The sequence below is a fragment of the Copadichromis virginalis genome, linkage group LG9 (assembly GCF_057382275.1).
Source record: "Copadichromis virginalis isolate Kocher_CV1m ecotype Utaka linkage group LG9, C_Virginalis_male_GT1.1, whole genome shotgun sequence".
In the NCBI taxonomy this organism is placed as follows: domain Eukaryota; kingdom Metazoa; phylum Chordata; class Actinopteri; order Cichliformes; family Cichlidae; genus Copadichromis; species Copadichromis virginalis.
In genome coordinates, this window is record NC_140626.1 from 7644100 (window position 1) to 7664419 (window position 20320).

General features: G+C 40.4%; 1 protein-coding gene across 4 annotated transcripts in view; it reads right to left on the reverse strand.

Annotated features, from left to right (window-relative positions):
• Positions 1-19844, reverse strand: part of svila (supervillin a) — a 59472-nt gene extending 39628 nt beyond the window's left edge. For 3 of the 4 annotated variants that reach the window (XM_085467529.1, XM_085467528.1, XM_085467531.1), the window contains exons 1-3: positions 8681-9202; positions 3022-3085; positions 611-702 (exon numbers count right to left, since the gene is read on the reverse strand). In XM_085467529.1, coding sequence (XP_085323655.1) covers positions 611-702; positions 3022-3085; positions 8681-8738 — 214 coding nt within the window. In that variant the 5' untranslated portion in view covers positions 8739-9202. Of the gene's footprint in view, positions 1-610; positions 703-3021; positions 3086-8680; positions 9203-19717 lie in introns of those variants that run through there. The other variant, XM_085467530.1, reaches the window with a different exon arrangement.
• Positions 19845-20320: the final 476 nt, after the last annotated feature.

Consider the following 20320-nt stretch of genomic DNA (forward strand, 5'->3'; position numbering starts at 1 on the left):
GGTTCACCAAAGAAACAGCTGATTGTAATTATTGTAATTATTTGTCACAACATAAAAAGATGGATCCATCCACCCACTTCTGCTCCTCTAATCCAGGATCACTGCCGTTTCTCTGTACTTTATTTTTAAGAAAAGGTATATTTCAAATATTCAACACGTATTCTCTAGTGAATGAAGAAAAATCAAAAATCATATTCAAAATGTTTACTTTTGATTTGATTACTTACTATGTTACAAAAGTCCACAGAGTTTATACATGAGTCAGTTTATAAACAGCTAATCAAAAGCGTCTTCAAACTTATGTGTACATTCCAGTGTGAACCACTACAGGATCTTTATTGGAACTTACATTAAATAAACCCTGTCAAGAAAACAAGTGCAGCATAATAACAGCAGTTCATACATAACATTTTGCAAAGCTGGGCCTTGTAGAAAAACTGGTTTTACACAAATGTTGACTTAATTCCAACCTGGCAAACAAGCTGCTGTTACACAACAGCAACTCTGAAAAACTGTGGGAACGTTGACAACGTCAGAGTCATTTTCAGCAAGAAATAATAAAAAAAAGTAAAAAATAAATAAATAAATAAATAAAAATCACTTCACTCACCTTTGGGGAGATTGGCCAAGAGACTAACATCTATATCCTTGGCGCTTTTGGCTGGGTCGTCCTTTTCGTCACAGCAGAATTCTTTCTGGAAGCTGAGGGGTGCAGAAAAAATACCAACTCTTATTGAAACAGGGCTGAGCTGTGGGAAACTGGATTTGTTTACATTGTAAGCAGTTGTGAGGGGCTCACTGAATCAATCTGAATTTGATCAAACACAAATCACTGAACTATTTGCTAGAAGCGTGGTTGGTTTGAGAGGTGGTCAAGAATCTAATCAGTCAGTGGATTGCGGATGAAGCTACAAAAGTATGCAATTAATCATCCGAACTGTGCATTTGGAAGTGAGACTGTAAATTTCATCAACTTCTCCATCTCCAAATATTCATCTAGATATTAGACATTTCTGACCCGTTAACACCCCGAGCCTCGCAGATATGCAGCAAATTTCTCTGTCTCTCAAAAAAAACAAAAAAAACCCCCCCCAAAACAACATATTGAAGTCATTTATGGATTTGATTCAAAACCACAAATTTGCAATATAGCTATAAAAGTGCTGGCAGCAGATTACTGCTGTGAGGAAACAGTCAAGAACTGGGAAAACCCAACTCGCTTGAACTCTGTGGCTGCTGTAAGGGACAGAAACCACGGAGTTGTGAACACCCTGATACACGCGTGCATGGTGGATCCTTTCTCATCACAACACAGGAACATCTCTTTTCATCACTACTTCTTCATCTTTAGATATGTTCACCATGCATGCAAAGTGCTTTCAAAACAAAACAACACCCAGATTTTGGGCATCGATGTGCCCAACAGTCTTATAAGTGTAGTGAAGGAAACTTCACAGATTAGAGTGTTAATAAGGAGGCCTGATGGTGTATTTGACAAACAGCCAACAACATTATTGAGCACAAGTTAGTTCCTCACCCATCTGAAGTACTGTCTTAATAAAGAAATTTACATTAAAGAGAATATTTTTTAATGTGATTCATGTATGAGGAAGAGAACACAGGTGTTTATATGTGGAGCTCTGATCATAGAAAGAGAGAGAAAAGAGAGGAGAGGGACACGGGAGAGACCACTGCGAAGGTTGCTTCTTAGTTCTAGAATGAAAAGAAAATAACGTCTCCAAGAGAGCCAGAGCCACTTTGTTTATGTGCAGCAGTCTGTATCAGCAAGTGCGTGTATTGATGAACAAGTAAAGCAGTGTTGTGCAATGTCATTGTTCCTATTCTTTATTGTATAGCATGGGAAGAGTAAGCAAACAAAACATGGAAAAAGGAAAAAGATTATCCCGGTTGTGAGGTTGACTTACGGTGCTGGATTTGTAATGAGAGGAACCCCTGATAACGGACAAGGTGCAACTCTTACAGTTCACTGTGCATTACCATCAGCAATTCTGCAGTATTCAAAGTAACTACTCTGCATACAGCACTGTGCCTTCAGCTAAATTCTTCACTCTTTCTCGAGGCTTTTAAAGTGTTTCTTTGCACTTTGGTTTGCTTTTTCACTCATTTTCAGCCCAGTCCTTCTACATGACCATCGCAAAGGAACGCTTGTTTGAGCCATTTAACACTGACCTAAGAATCATTAGAGCATAAAATGGGACCCAACTTAAGGGATAACCAGTGTTGGGTCTAGATAACAGACAACTTAAAGAACGAGCTTTAATTATTTATTTAGACAATTTGTTACCATTAGCCTGTGGCAAAAACACATTCTTTTTAATTTCGTGACCTGAATCTATGAAAATGTTCAAGATAGCACAAGCATAAAATAGCATTTTTGCAGGAACAAGGTGAGAGCTATTAGCTGAACACGTGACATATCCTAGCATGGCGTTGGTATGCCCTTTAAAAACAAGAAAAAAGAAAATAAATTCAGCAAAGACCTAAAACAGGACCTGAGCGATGCATCTGGCCCTTTGGTTGATCCACTTCACTGTTCAGTGAAACCTCAGGCATGGCTGTCAAAAAAAATGCTCTTAAGGAAGGGAAACAGGAAGGAAAGGCTGAGGTATGCCAAACTATACAAGGACTGGATTGAAAACCTGCGCCAACTGATGAATACAAATTTGAAATTTTAGGTCAAAATCTTTGTCAGTATGGAAGAAGTACAACAGTATCGATACAGCTACCTATAAAACTCAGAGTCTGTCATGGTTTGCGGCTGGATTTCAACCAGTGCTTGTTGGACAAAGGAATTTCATCCACCATGAAGTACTAGGTGTTTGATTAGAAATGGCTTCAGTGTTCAGCATTACAATGATCCGAAACACATGACATACCTGACACAAACACAAGGAAACACTATCAGTCATGGATTTGAGCTCCCCTGCAGGAGCATGATGCCTGTTTGCTACATTTCTAAGTAGCACCTTTACTTTTTAAAGGTCTTTTTGCACATCTTACCTCAATGCTCTCTTCTGTAGCAATCTGGGATTGCTTAGTTTAATGGGGTTCTCACTCCCAATTCCTGTGGACAGAAGAAAAGAGTAACATTTATTCATGTTCCACGGTCCATTAATTTCACTTTGAACCCGGGGTTGTGTCTTCAGATGAACAGATGATCAGAGCAGCGTAGGCATGTTAACGTGAAGCAGCTCTCTCTGCAGCTCCTTGGCACAGGACCACATTAATTAAGAGGCCTTCCACAGAGAAAACGAACAATGTGGAAAACAATCTACCTGTCCCACTGAATCATATCGCACAATAAGTAGTCTATGTTAGTTCACACACACACACACACACACACACACACACACACACCATTGTTGCATTTATATTCAGACACACCGTCTCCTTCTTAAGCATCAGTCTATGTGTTGTGCATGAGATCATACATCAGAGCGTTTGACGGCCTGTGTACAGTGCAGTTTCACCACACATCAAAGTTGCAGTGCAGATGGGATCATTGTCACTGGGTAGCATTTCTACACTGCACCCTCCAGGAATACAGAGAGCACAGATAGTTTCCTCAGCCATCAGAAGCATAATGTATGATAAAACCTAATTACATACACAATCCAACTTTCTACAGTCTGGTGTGTATTAGGAAGAAAAATCAAGTCGGTAAACACGGGAACAATGTGGTATAAACACCTGCCTACAGAGACATACAGCCTCAGTACCCCCCCATCCCACCAAAATGGGGCATTAGTGGGTATTAAACATCACAACAGTCTCATGAGAAACCCAAGTTGTGCAACACATCCCTGTAGGGAACATCTATGCTTGCTATTTGCTCTAAACCTCAAACGTGCGGTTCTGGCTGCACTTGGACCTCTGAGTAGCCAGAGCTGTGCAATTTTGGGAGAAACATGTGGTCCTACTTCCATCCCCTCCGAGATCACCTCAAGGTCAAATCCCCCCACCCCATTAAACTTGCCCACTGCTCCACCCAAACTCCTAACATCTCCCCAGTGGCTACCCACCCCAAACTAACCCCCGCCCCTCCCTTCCCCATTCCAGATCTGTTAGTCCCTGTTAAAGATGTTTGGGTTGATGCTTTCAATCCCTCCTACTTAAGCAAAACATCATCTGAGACATTTGAGAAGAAAGGAGGCCTATTTGGAGAAGGTGGTGTGCGGGTATGGGTTTAGGGGTAGTTGAGTATTGTTTCAGCTGGATGGAATAGGGCTGCTGAAACACAGTGAGCCTTGAATGATAATCTTATTCAGAGTTGACTGCGTTTTCTTTTGACCAGAGTCAAAAAGATTAAGTCAACATCATTCAAGCAGGTATAAAGTCTCTTTACTGATCACACATAGATGAAGTTTAGATTTTAATACAAGCTTAATTGCAACTTAATCTTTGGCAGTAACAGACTTTTGAACATCTAATTTTTGAGACCAGCAAAAGGTTGAGGAAGCTATTATTTCTTGATATTTCTGTGATATCATCTCAGACAGATTAAGGTCAGGACTAGGCCATTTTTTTTCTTAATTTAGTTGTGCTCTTTGGGTCAAAGTGTTTTCATCATTCCATTTTTTCCCCGAGATTCAGATCTAGAACTGATATCCTGGTTTTCTCCTATAAAAAGCTGAATCCATTGCTCCCTCGTGACTACGATGCTCCCTCCACCGTGCTTCACACTTGAAACGGTAAGGCATTCGTGTTCGGTGGTTTTCTCCTTTCAAACAGTATTTTTTTTTTTTAAAGCTTAGCTATATGTCTAATTCATCTTGTATATGTTTATTTGGTTTGCACCTAGTATTTTTTAAATTACAGTTGTTGAGATTTCCATTAGCAATAGAAAATGAGACAGTCCTGAATTAAGCTTCTCACAACTTTGAGTTAAAGCTATAAATAAATGCAATAGAGAGTTTTCTACAAAATGGAATGACCACTATTGACCAAACGTCAGCTACAAAGCAATACGCGATATTGATGATACACGAAGCAGTATCACTTAACATGTGGATGACTTTACAAATGTAGCCTTCTTTAAACAAGTAGTGTTGAATATTAGACTGCTGTACTGGAGGGCAGCCTTCCAGCTCTGGTCCAGATGCCAAACTAAACATGTGACTGTGTTGGGTTCAACTGTCACAGTTAGGTTCCAAAACTCTTCAATAAGTGAAGGCTTTGTTGAGCTCCACAGACCACAGCTAATAGCCATGTTGGAGACAATTGAGGTGAAGTGAAAGACAACATTTATCCAGAGCTAACAATTACAACTCCTCGTAATTTAAGTGAAATCGAAACCTTTGTTACTGGTAAAAAGCCAACGTGTGTCTTATATCCCACTGCTTGTTCAAGAAGCATAAAGAAAGAAAGTGATCATTTACCCTTTCTCCACAACTAATGCTATCTTTTACATAACCATACTAAATTGATACAAATTGTTGGGTGTTTTAATACAGACTACCACGGCCACAGCAACCACAAGATTGCTTTAAAAACATCCACAATATTGCATCGCCATTTCATCTTTCTGTACTGTGATACCCACATGGAGCCATGAATGCCAGGTTAAAGGAGGTGAAGTCTGATGAAATCTAAAGATGTCTAATGCTGTTAATTTAATGAGTAAACTGGAAATACATGAGAATAAAGGAGTTAGTTTACTAACATTTGGATAAGAAATAATAATAAAAAAATAATAATAATCAGGCTTGTTCGAAGGCATTTTTGAGGCTCAAAATGTGGTTTTAGTGCCAGGGCTACAGTTGGGTTATGGTTAGGTATAAGGTAAGGGTTAGACATTAATTTTTCATGGCTAGAGTAAGCATTGCCAATTAGATGTCCTCACTAAGATATGAAAGTGTGTGCGTGCGCGTGTTATGAAGCACACCGGTTTCAGTACTCGTCCACCTTACCCCAATTGTTCTTGGCATCATTCATGCTTTTCAGATGTCTATAATGTAAGTGGTCAGTGGATTTAAATGTTTAGGAATAACAAAACTGAAAAATATCTTAATTTCCATTTAAATTATAGTGTGAAACAAAACCAGATGTAAAGTTTAACTAGCTGCTTTTGCAAAAAATAACCCACGCCTTCTTACCCTTGGGGGCAGCCGTCTTATGCTATTGTGAAGTCTCAGACTTAATTCTTCACAAACCAGACCTGTACTCCTTTTACACCTCATATACTCTATATGCTGTGGCATGTGGTCCATCAGGAGTGACACCACCCTCCACCACCATCCCCACGGTTCCCAGAAAGGGCCTCAATTCATTCGTCATTCCAGACACAGGCATAAAAACCTCCACAAAGATCACAGATGTCCCACAGCCTTTGATGCTGGCTGTAATCTACAGAAACACTATGGCTGCTATAGCCGCAAGGGAATACGCCAGGAATTCCTCAGCACTGTGCCCCGTGTGTGTCGACGACGCTGTAAAGGCAGCTTGATGCAGATAAAACATGAGGATAAAATCATTTCACGATTCAGTGGAGTGTCATTGAGGTTCTGAAGTGTACAAGCCTTTTATGTGATGGTATCAAAGGTTGTTGTATAACACTGTCTGTTAACAAAGAAGCTAAGTTAACTTTGGAAAGGCTCTGATAAACTTGACAGTAACATGAGGCTAAAGCTCCATGTCTTAACCCACAATACACCCAGTGTGGCAGCCAAAGAGGCATCAGTGGCTGACCATATGTCTAATTTACGATCCAGGATTAACTTTGATTCCTGGGATTACAGCAGGCCCAAAAGTAACCACCCTTTATCTGTATGAATTACATCACACCTGAAGTGCCTGACATTTAAGTCTCAGCACCCCCCACCAATTTTCCAGTTGCCCACCGATTCTGTGTGCTGGGAGGCTCAAGCTGCAACTAAAGCCTCCACACTAACAGGAGCTTAAGAATTAAGGCATTGAGGGGGGGGGGAAAAAAAAAAAAAAAAAAAAAAAAAAAAAAAAAAACAGATGGAGAGACAGAAATTAGGTGAGGCCACTGCTACCAAACAGTGTTCTAAGCACAGGGATGCCACAATAAGCCAATTAGGTCTTAAACACTAGTATTAATGGTTATAAAAGCAGTTCAGCTGCAAAGTCTGAATGAAAGCGTACTTCTACAACCTAAACTCCTCAAACAAGCTTCAAAGCACATCCTCCTCCGAACAACACAAGACTATTCTGTATGCTCACATAAAAGCCTGACACTGAGGGCCACCTGCTGCAGATTCACATCCATCTTAACACAGACAAGCAGATCTAAACACTCAGGTGTCAGTTAGAAAATATAATGAGATGCATTCAGACAAACACAGGTATCAACTAGTGGGTGTATAAACAGGGGTGAAGGAAATAATGCAAAAACTGTAACGTAGACCTCAACACTGATAATATTAATCTGTGATGCCACATTGTCTCTAATGCCGAGTACTGACAGGTACAAACATGTCAGTACTTCTCACATGTTTGTACCTGTCAGGACGTCAGCCAGTGCTTCTGATATACACAATATGACATTTATATATTACAAAGCCATGAATAATTGGGTCATTTAGAGCACTAGACCAAGCTTTGCGTTCTATTCAAACCTTTCGAATTCAAAATTGTTGATTAATGATTGACAGCACGGTGGTTAGCACTGTTGCCGCACAGCAAGAAGGTCCTGTTTTAAGGAGGTTGTCGTTTTGAAATGGCGTTTTGCGATGTATTTGCTGGCTTTTCACTGAATGCTGTTCTTGTCCAGTTCACAAATTTCGTCTGAAAGAGCTGACCTTAAACAAGAAACTCAAGTTCAGAAGCAAAAATTTTAACAAAGTTTTTGCCAGCAGTGAAGTTGCAGTGTGCCCTCTGTTGGTCAACCTATGCAATGACCCTTTCATTTTTCAACTTTTATAAATGACAACACTGACAGATCAGACACTACTAGCTTCTCTGACAATTCGCTGTTATAAATGAAGGACATGTGTAGTGAAAACATTTAGTCAAATAAATTGTGTCAAGTACAAAAATATGTTGAAAGTAGATATTTCTGCAACACCCCATGTCTTGCTTAAAAATAGTTACTTTGTCCTCATTACCAGGTTCTCCTTTTCCCTGCACATGGAGACAGTCTTTAACAGCTTACTGAGCTCAGCTATTCACTGCTCTCTTATGACACAGTGCTTAAGTGCTGTGCAACAGATCATATCCATACAGCATCTCTGTGTCCATCTCTATCTCTATTTCTCCATATCTATCTCTGTATCTAGACTGAAAAAAAGAAAAAAAAAAACCTACTGAATACTCCTAATGACCCAAATCCAAAGTCAGTAAATTTTGTTTAATTCAGTGCAAAACCATATACGCCTTCACAACACATCCATAAAACTACTTTTTCAAACGTCCAAGTAGGTATGGAGCCTTGAAATAGCTTCCTACATAAAACAGCCCCCTGCAGTATTAAGAATCCCTCATCTTTACATAGTGTCCTTGGAGGCTACAGCTGCAGTGCAAGGACAGCTGGCTGGAAAGCAGGACAGTGAGCAGAGAGGAAGGGAGTCTGCGGTTTGTTGCCTGCCAACTTCTACGAGCTTAGAGTCCCAACAGCCCAAACCAGAGTAACCTGTCCCCAAGCTCACTGCCTGAGCTACAAAATCTGAGCTGCAGAGCCCTAAGTCACTGCACTTACCTTGGCTGCAGAACTTGACGTGACTCAGGTAATTCGAGATCCATGGATTCCGGTACATTTTGGCAACAGAGTCAGGTGAGAGTTTAAGACAGAAAAGAAGTGAAAGACACGGGAAGACAGAACAGCTGACCGAGAAGTGATGCAACTACAAAAGTACTCCGTCAGTGCTCCGGGACAGGCAGAGAGGGAGGGAGAGGCGAGTCAGGTAGTATTAGAGAGAAGCAGGATAGAGGGAGGGAGGGGGAGAGAGAAAGATGTCCCAGCCGCAGTACCAGCATAAGCAGTGGTGGTCCTGACAGGCAAACAGAGGAGTGCTCAAGCTTTTGCTGCACTACACCTCTTCTCAGATTCACTCCTCTGCTCTGGCTCCTCTCACCAACCAATGTGGACTAACCGGTGCCCGCAATAACAACAACCTGCAGGTCTAAAAGCTGCTCAGCATGGGCTAAGCTCATTAGCCAAGGGAGCAAAATTAGGCCCCTTCTCTACTGCAGACTGGAGCAAAGTGTCCTGCATGCTTCAGAGTGAGCCTCAGAAGAGAAAGAGAGAGAGAGAGAAAAAAACAAAACAAAACTGTGCATGCACGAGAGAGAGAGATAGTTATGCGAGTCCCACGAGAGCACTGCCTTCCCTTGGCTCACACACTCGAGTGGGATGCCAAAGAAACCGGTGCAGAGCGTCAGAAAAGGGAGGGAAGAGAAATAGTGCGGAGTCTGGAGAACGAGAGTGGAAATAATGAGGGCAGGAAGAGAAGACGAGAAAGTTCAAATGACCCTCTCAGTCTGATGAGAAATTCCAGTCATCTCTCAGCAGGGACAAAATAAAAGGAACAGCATGGAGCTAGGCAGAAAAAAAAAAAGCTGGGAAGGGCAAAGAGAAGGTACGAAAGAAAGAGCGAAACAAAGTCAGGAAAAGAACGAAGGAGCGTGCGAGCTGTAATGGGGGAAACAGAAATGTGTCTGCTCGTGACTACTGTTACCATTACACCAACAGTTTGCTTCTTCCTAGAACAACTAATAAGAGGTGCAAAGGGAAGAGAACTAGGTTGATTTATTGATATCCCCACAATTCTCCTTTTAACACACTAATCAAACGTGTTTGTGTGATTCAAGCCCACATACACCAATGTTACACAGTGAGTCATGGCATGTAGAAACCCATTCTATTCTATTGTATGAATATGCTTTACGTGATTGCCAAGAACAAGACAAATGTGCTTGCACTCACACACCTCACCTATACGTCAATGTGACAACGACATGCTTATCACTGTAGTGAGAGGGCACTACAGGGAGGCTGGCACAGTGCCTGATGGTGCCTTTAACAAGATACTGTGGGGGGGGGGGGGGGGCGAGTGATGCATCTTATCTTTCTGCAGCACACAGAGAGAAAGCTGTCAGCGCCAAACACACAGCAGTCAACATAAAGCAGATCTTTTGGATGGAACCAGCCACAAATGTCAGTTTCTCAATTCAGTGGCTGAAAGGTGTCAGGGGGGGGGGGGGGGGGGAGAATAAAAACCACCTTCTTTAAAATATATTCATCTCAATGGAGCTCTTTTAAAACTTCCTGCAAATCTAAACTAGGTTATTGGACTGTACCGAAAGCACAAACATGCATCCATCATAACATTTGACGAAGAACATAAATCAGCCTTTTCCCACCACCTTGGACTATAAAGGTGTGCTAAGATGTAACAGGACTGTCTGACGATGGTGTGTAAACTGTAGAGGTGGCATGTCTGGATCCCTCTCCAGGATGAGCTCATCTGGCTCAGCGTGTGAGTGGCGCACATGCACACATCCATCACAGAGCTGCCAGTTCACACCGTGGCTGAGTGGGTGGAGAAAGCGCTACCTGCACGCAACGCTCAAAGTGTTACTTTCAATGTCAGTAGTTTCGCAGACTGACAGACACCTGACAACTGATGCAGTGTATTCATAAAATGAATGAGTTTGCATACAAGTGAATTTTACCTAAGGAGATAAAGGAGCTAGAGGACACCGATACTATCAGCCAAAGCTGGCCGTTAGCCGACCTTTAGCTACTGATAATCACAACTGCTGATAAATGGGGATTTCAAAACGCAAGAAACACCCATCGACAATATTATGAGTGTTGCTGTTTAACTAGAGGCCACTCTGCAACTTCCCTGTTCAAGTGAGATTTCAGGTCCTAAGTTTTAATTAACCCTCAGCTTTCTGCCTTTTACATATCAGTGGGCCTTTCATGCACTCTCAAAGCTTCGACATGGCATGACCAAAAATACCTACAGTACTTTCAGTAACAGGGTATGAAGGCTGGAGATATACTTTAGATAAACTATGCAATGATTCGTGCTGAAAAACAAATTATTTAACCATCAATGGTCTGAGGATGTTTTTTTTCCCCTTTTGAAAAGGTTATCAGAAGACTATGTTAACAGAAGCATCGTCTTTTAGTCTCATCCACTCACCGTGGGTCCGCTTACAGCATCAGGCAGTTATCCGTTTCCATCCACCATTCAGCGTTTACAAATGCGTGCAACCAAAGCCTGCTTAAATCTGAATAATCACCAATATCACTCAATATTGTCCTTGCCTACAGTCTCTGTATGTTCATACCTGTTTACAGAAGTTAAGGTCAGAGGGTTTGAATAATTAACCAAAATCCTCTTTAAGCAACTTCTCAATAAATTGTTGAAAACATGCAGAAATTTATTTAATTTGCACTTTTAATTTAAGTCAACCAGCCACTTTAATTATGTGCATTTAGCCATTTGTCTTGCCGTTAATGCCAACATATTAACCCCCCCCCCACCCCCCAAAAAAGAAAAAAAGAAAAAAAAACAAAACCACATACACACCACCCACACATATTTCTAAATGTGTGTGGCAACTGTACTAATGACGAAGAAAAACTTTTACCTCCCATCTGGATGTCTGCCTTGTATGTAATGTTTGATTTTGACTCATCGGCTTTAGGGATGACATCAGTTCAACAAAACCACTAGACTGCTTCTGCCCTGTTATTATCAATCATGAGTCTTCAGTGCCAAGGGTGGGCAAGACTTTACAGGTTGCTGCAATGATGCACTGTTCTTGTTTTCTTCGTCTTTGTGGTGGATAATCAGATTTTACTTGGCAGGATTACAGGATGACGCAGTACTGTATAAACAAGCGCACACAAAATAATTTTAAAAGAAAAAGATTTTTAAAAGCTGTTTCATCAAATATGGGGAATGTGAACAGAGTATTGTTTAATACTTCAAACAAATCAGATGACCTAAGCCTGCTACTGATTACCTAATTTAAAAATCAGTGTTTAAGCTTAATTTCACTGTGTTTACTTCTTTTAAACTCTTTTTAAATCCATGTTATAATGAAACACAGAAAACAATTCCCATTTACTCTCCTTAGAAACTCTGTGGGAGCTTGCGTTTGCTCCTGTAAATGCTCACATGCAGACTATAAACCAGCCTACAACACGTAAACGAATGGTTGAATGGAGACCATAAACTGGAACAAATGGCAGCGAACATAGAAATTTAAGACATCTTTGCTGTCACACAGAAAAACACTGACGCCCATGATGAGGGTATGTAAATGTCTGACTACAACTGTGTTTCTATTGAACGAGAGCTTTTTGAGGAAACCACTAAAGTATCAAAACTCATTATATGAGAGAAGTGAGAATTTGTTCTGATGGGATGATGGGTTTATGCCAAAATAAGCATGCATTCAGTGTGAGTGCAAAGCTTTTGGTATGGTCAGAGATTGTGACAGCTCAATACTGACGCTTGGAATGATAGTAAATAATTCACAGTATTTTTTTCTTTAAGGGCAAGTATTAAAATAAGTTGAATTGTCACATGCAGTCATTCTGCTAGTTTGCCTAAGCAAAGCCTAAGCAATAAAAACTGAAAACAACTAAATTGTCAGCTAATCAATTCATAGCTTAAGCCATGAAAACAAATGAAATGTAACTAGCATGAAAAGAAAAGTAGCTTAACTGTTAAAGTTATGAAAGTAATATTTCAGATGAAGCTGCGTTACCCAAGATACTTTAAATATGTACTACAAACAGTGTCATTTGGTACGTAAGCAGTCGGTTGTTAAAATGCGAGGATGTATGGGTAGGTTAAGGCGTTAAACACTGTGAGAAAGACACTTTACGTTTTTGAAGTTTAGCATGACTGAGAGTGAAGAAGTTTGTGCTTAATATCATAATAGCAGAGACACACCTCACCACTCATCATTCCCCAGATGTTCACATTCAAGGTGGACGTTGTTTCAGTCTGGACAAGCTCACATGTGCAGCCAGTCATGGGGTCATTATTAGATAAACACTTCCAGATAGGACATGTTTGCACTTAGAATGACCCCCTGTGTGGAGAGGCATCACAACGTGTCTGCGAGGAGAGAAGTGCCTAATGGCTGCATCACATTCCCGGTTGGAAAACCTCTCTAAAGACAGAGAATGTGGAGAAAGAGGGAAAAGAGCGAGCTTTTCCAAGGTACTCTCTTTCTCTGGGCTCTTTTGCAGTGCTCCTAGAAATAAAGTCCAGATTTATAGCATCCCCGAGGAAAGATATCCGTTTTGTCTGGCCAGAGAGCAGTGCACGGTTCCAGTGCATGTGGCCATGCTGTCTCTGCAGATACATAACAGAGCTCAAACTCCGGCATCACAGTCATAAATTCCATATAGGGGGGCTGCCGAATGAAAGGTAAAGATATTCATATGCACACGTGAAGGGAGTTAGAGGAGGGGAGGCTGAGGATAAAACTCCATTTGCCATGTTGTTAAATGTCTTTTACTGGGCATGATGGGTTTTCAGTATGATGCAAACAGATTCTTCTAGGTGCCCTTTGACCTTCAAATAGTGTGTTAAGACAGAAGGTTTTTGCAACATGTCACTGACAACTTGATCTCAATATAGAGCGATTACTTTAAAAGAAGTTTGGTTCCTCTCCCAGTCTGGATGCTGAATTTATTGGAGGTTTTTGAACTTATGACTACTTTAATTTGGACCATTTTAAATCATCAGACGAACTTCACACTCATGAACTGATGCCAATATCCCCATCTCCATGATCACTAATTTTTTGTTCTTATAAATGTAACCCCACAGTGATTCTGGGTCTGCTGACCCTTCTTAGAACAGCTCTGTATCTAAAATAAAATGCCAAAACCACCCAAATATGATAAAACAAGGTTTAAAGTCTTCTCTTCAACTAAAACACAGGAGTGCCTAGAAATGTTATATTTTATAATATATATGAAAGACACAGCTGTGTGTTTCAACATATGCAGATATTTAAAAATAATAATAATTGTGATGCAACTTTGAAGCTAGGCTGTCTACCCCATCCAGAAGTGAAAATAGTTAGACCAGATGGTGGTGTACCAATTTATCATCCAATGCTAGCACGCTTAGGCAAGTTACATTCATAAATTGTATAGAAGTGACAACTGCTCCCTAAAGGTGGGTGGGTTGTGTGAAATAAAAGGACTGAACTGAAGAACCGTTTCTAAACATTTTTCACCCAATAAAAAAGCCCAACATATGTATTCCTATTAAAAGGGCTAGTGTTAACATAAGTTGGCTAGCTGACTCAAATATGAAACTTTATGGGATACCTGAGCTCTGAAAAGCCGTTCAGGTCAGATATATCAGACCTCAAACTTCAAAAGACGTTCCTGGACAAGATCTTAAAACTTCGTTATCAACTTGCTTTCTGAACGGACTTTGAAACTTTACAGTTATACTGAAAATAGATCCTGCAACGCTGACCTTCTCTGGCAATAGTGCTCTATTAACCCCCAGAAAACCCCCCACAAACACCTCAGCATAGCTTTCCCAGAATAACACAGATAAGAGGTCTTAAGCAGACTTCATTGTCTCTGAAGTGCTCCAGCAACTCAACTCTAGGCCCAACACAGAGTTAAAACATGAGCTAACTAATGTTCTAATATTGTATTACTTTTTAAGAGGGACGGAGGTGGAAAATAATTTAATTACCTTAATTTCCCATAAAGCCATTAGAAAAATGTCATCCCTTATTTTTGTTAATCTTGTTTGTTTTTTTCCTCTGCATTTTGGTTTTTAATTATCTTTGTTTAAACAAACAAACAAATTAATAAATAAAAAGGTGAGTGAAAAAGAAATACTCAGTGCATCATGGGTAGCCCCCAGGAGCCTTGATCCATTGCAGTGTAACTCAGGGAGGTTTTGGGGTCACCTGAACCAGCCCTAACTATAAGCTTTATCAAAGGGGGCCTGAAAGCTGAAGGCTCTGCCTCCCATTGTACTTTTCCATGCCATAGGAATTACATGTACGGCAGCAGTCTGAGAGCAAAGTGCTCTACTGGGGTGATACAGTAAGATAAGATAACGCCTGATTATTTAAGACCTTATATGCGAGGGGAAGGATTTTAGATTTAATTCTGATTTTTAACAAGGAGCCACTGTAGAGGAGCCAGTATAGAAATATGAAAATATGCTCTCTCTTTCTGCCGATACCAAACGCAGATCCAATACCTGCAAATAAATGTGAGCTTATCTGAAGTCTACTTTGAATAAATTATCCAGAAAATAACATAACTCAAAAAAAGAACCTCAACAAATTTTGATGAATTATTTCCTCCCGTGATTAAGTACCTAAAATATTAACAGTCAGTGGACAACACGCTTTCCATACCTGTAACTGCAATTAGGATTAATATGTAATTATATAAGCCATCTGCTCCTCAATGATTATGTGACCCACGAGGCATGTGATACACCTGCAAAGCTGAAACAAGTCTAAACTACCCGATTCCAACTGAGCCCTGGGGAAACATCTATACCCAAGTCAGCGTGCGTACACACATACACGCGTCCGCACACACAGCTTTGAGCGCTTAAATAAACACGTGTGTGCTTTAGAGTGATAAACACTGCACATCTGGTGAGAGGAGAGAGCGCTACAGAACCAAGATTCTTTATCAACTCTGCTTGCCAGAGAATTTGTTTCCACCCTCAAGCGCCACGGACACCTTCCCAGGAACTGTCATCCTGGAGGATGGGAACGCTTAAGGGTATGGATAGAGATACTGGAGGAAAGCTCATGTCTCGACCCAGAGTGAGGCGAGCCAGCAGAGTGGAGGCTGCCACTGGTAAAGGGAACCAAATGTAGCTACAATGATCAGTGCCTGGCAAGATGCAATTATTTCCAGAGTTAAGAGCTGGGAACTCAGTGAACTATGGGCTTGGTAGTCCAGCTCTGCTATGTCCGAATAAACATTATCAATGGCACAGGTACTCAGCTAAGAGCAATGAAATACCTAAATAAACTCAACTATTTTGCTAAATAGTCTCTCCTAGCAGTGATCGTCATGTCTTGGCCAGCAAAAGCAGACGTGGCAAGTCAGCCCCCGTGTTTGACTTCTACATGGTGATTAAAAAAAAAAAGAACAACGCTTTACCTTGAAAGCATTTCAAGCACGGATGCAAAGTCCCAACTTTTTCCAGATTCATTAAGATTGGCAGATACATGAAGCATAAAGGTATCTGCCAATACCAAGTGCAGATCCATTAGTAGGGTTACATTCATTTTTATATCTCTGAGGAAGAGAATTGATCTAACTTTTTATAACAGAATGTAAAAAATAAATACATCGAAAAAATATATACCATTACTGGAATTTATTAGAAAATGTTGGGGAGTAACAGGGTTAAGTTAAAGTTAAATGAAGACGTTTAAAAAAAAAAAAAAAAAAAAAAAAAAAAAAAACCAACACGTGTCCAAGGTTTTCATCAACTTGCTTGACAACAGTTTGCAGTCCAGTTAAAAACGATTGCAAACATTCAAAGAAAAGTTATTGCACATGTCAAATATTTCCGCTGGCCCTTTGCTACAAACTTCCTGCATTCCTCCATTATGTGTTAGCTTCCCTGCTAGCAACCTGCACACTTTTGGAGTAAACAGAAAATATAATTAACAGAGTCCAAGCCCCACTGACTGGCTCAATCAGTGGGCTCACTGATCCAATCCAGGATCGCAAAGATATCGGATCAATCCGTCCCTAGTTTACAGAACATAGGGAATTATGTCTTCTCTTAGTGTCAAACCTGATGATTCCAGTTTTTCAACATTCACATCAGTTTAAGAGGAGTTCTTGAGCTTCATTAACATATAGACTTGTGGATAGACTGTCAATACAGTGCTGGCAGTACATTCTCATAGAGTTAGTTCACCCTCACTTTACATCAGCTACATCTCATCTACTAAATCCAACACCACAGCTCAATGCTGCAGCTAACACTTAATGTTTCAAGATAATCCAGGCAGACTTCATGCCAAAATGGGACATGGATTCAATGACACAATCTGATTTGAACATTTGAACCACACACGACTGTAACAAAAATCACAAATGACTATGCTTTCAGCTGGAGAACAAATCCAAAACCAAAATTTGAGGTCAGTGCCAAGGACAAATACTTTACCTCCTACATGCTATTACTTGCGCTCCATAAATCACCATTCATAAGATATCAGACCCAGAGCTTGTGATTTTAAAATAAAAGAAAAGCTGTCATGTAGGAGTAAAAATGAACAAGAGTCACCACAAGGGATCACAAAGACTAATAAGCGTCCTGCAAGACTCTGGCTGCTACGTAAAGAATGGTGTATATGCATCTAAGTGGCTTCACGGCAAAAAAAACCAACAAGCTTTCAGCACCACAAAACTTTCTAATCTCTCCAAATTATGCATATTGTCCTTAGTATATATTTTTTTAAGTTTTCTCTTTCTGAAGTATCTGTGGCTCGTTGAATTTTCTATGTACTTCCTTACAAAAAGTCCAGGATTCCAGAACCTTGTGAGATGTTACAGAGACATGGTTAAAAAAAATGCAAGCATAAACACAAATCCAGAGGACTTTCTCCAAATGACTGTACCAAATTTCAATCCTTTGTACCATAGACAATATACAAACATGGACTAAGCTCGTGGTTCCATAAAGTGAAGCCAGTGCCGAAGTGCCTTCAATAAGCATTCTTATAAAGACCAGTAGGGGGCGACTGCTTTGGTTACAAAAAGAATTGTACAGTCTGTGGATCCCTCACTCTGTGAGCTCAGCAAACACTTCCCTGATGATTTTATGGGCTCAATCATACTGAAGGAAGGTCAGTTAGTAAATTTTGGTCAGGAGGATTAACGCCTGGTAAGTCTTCACTAACCAACTGGTGCTAAGCCCATCCTTTAGATGCAATCTATGCATTTTGATGATCCAGTGTTTGACTAAAACATTAAAAAGGTAGAGATACTTTTCGTGCTTTGCCAACACAGCTTTGCTACATGGACACATTAGCACAGTGCTAATTCAGTGTTTAAAAAGTTTTTAAAGTCACAGAAAGATCAGAAGGAGCTATAAACAAACCACAGGAAGCCAGTGTACTCCTAGTGGCATTTTACACAATTTTATCACTTTCCTTAAAAATATTCAATGGCTAACCAGACAATGGAAAGGTAAAGCTATGACCTGTGAAGCCAAGTGTCATGCTGATCCAGTGATTTGACAAAGGCAAAGTATGTCAAACGAAGGAACCTTACAAGGTTAAAGGCTGATCTGTAATGACAGAACAGTAAACAAAACAAAGCTTAAGCTATTCTAAGTACTATTTAATACATCAGTCCTGTGGTTTAGTGAACCCCGGCTAATGACAAGAGGATGTCCAGGCTAAAATAAAGCTGTGGACAACACTAACCCTTCATAAAGGCTCGTTCTGTTCCTTAAATAAAAGGTCCAAGTCAAATTTATTATGTCCTCTGATAGAACAGCACAGGACCACACTATCCATCCTGACAGATAAACCAGCCATCAGATCCTGAACTCAAGTCGCTGGAAGGAAATGATAGACAATCACACTGCCTCAAGTTCTCCAGATGAGAGAACACATACATTAATACTCACACACATACGCGCGCGCACGCACACACACACACGCGCTTCCTGGATTAGGTGCTTTGGATCTCAGCCAGTGAAATCATAGAAAGTCTGACATCACGACAAACAGCTGAGAAAAGTAAATGACAGTCAACCACTGACAATGTGTAACCAAAGACGGTCACAACGTCACCGCTCTGCTTTCCCTTCTTCCTCAAAGTCGGAAACCAGATCAGACCTCAGCCAATTAAGTGACTGAACCAGGGCTCGTGTATTTTTGGAGCAGAGGTAAAAATAACTCCCTTTGCTCTGGGTTTTCTGACTAAATGATGTATACAGGAGTGTTTGTATATGAAGCCTGAATATTTCATTCCAAATAGTTTGGGTGTTTTCTTTATTTTGTTTTTTTTCCTCCATGAAAATTATTTTTAAGAAAGACTTCCTCACACACCACCTGCAGGCAGTTTGACTGTAGCTGGCTCAAGAACACTGCTAAAGCTCGTCATGAGTAATAATTAAAGATGGGGTTTGTATAAACGGAAAAGCTTGTGTAAAATGTTTTGTGTGTGTTGCCCTGTTAGGCAGGGCTCTATTTCTGTCTGTGTGTCCTGACGGAGCGAGAGCAGGTGCAGCACAATGAGCAACTGTAGTCTCCCCAACCAGTCACTCACCACTGAATGAATCACACATGGAGGAGCTCACCAGCCCCCCAGATTCAAAATCTCACTCAGGCCATTAGTTTGCTTGAAACGTACACAGATAAAACAAATCACTGAATAACTCCCACCCGACATATTTTCTACAAAAATCATAGATAAGATATGCAACAAGTCGCTGTTAAAAGAAGGCATGTATAGACTGGTGCAATTTAAAGCTGTTAAAGTTCAAATACACATAAAAACTCAAATACACCAGCTTATTATTAAAGCCTCTGTATTATAATCTAAACTGTATTTCAACGACACCACTTAAAAACGACATTTTAGAACAGCAAGTCTGAAAAAATATGGTGTTGATAGGAAACAATCTCAAAATCATCTAATATTTGGCTGCATTATTAAAATCTTTTTTAAAAAAAAAAAAGTAACTTAAGCACATTATTTCACTAGCCGTAGAGAACATACCTTGATAATGTAGGTAATCAAAGAGCCAATGATCCTTAGTAAGTGTTTCTGGTGGATACAGAAGTCTTTCCAGGATATTGGGGTCTAACAGTTCTAAGCCTTGTGGAAGGTCAGCGCTCTGGAGGCTTGTGGGATAGGACTACTGGGGCATAAAGATAGACTGACAGGCCCAGATACCCCCCACCCACCTTCTATCTACAAGCCTCCTTTAGGGACGCATGTGCGGTGGCCAGATCTACAGCAGGCGTGAACTCGAGAGGTGGGTAGGTGGGTGACAAATTTAGAACGGTGCTTTCCCAGTCCAACAGCGGCAGGCCAGATCAATCAAATGATGAAAATCACAAGTACTAGTCATGAGGCCAATTAAACCGAGGACAGTGAGAAGTCAAATCAAAGGAAAACGCTGCACTCAAAAACTGTAATCGAAATTTGCATTTATAAACTTGGGATGAATTTAGGAACTTAAAAAAGCTCATAGTTGTAGTAAGGCCTGATTTGACCATCCCAAACCTGAATTCCCTTCTTTTTAAGCAAAAAGGTTATGGACTGCTGTCATGACACTCCTCTAAAATTTATTGATAAAATTTTGAATTCATTGCTCAC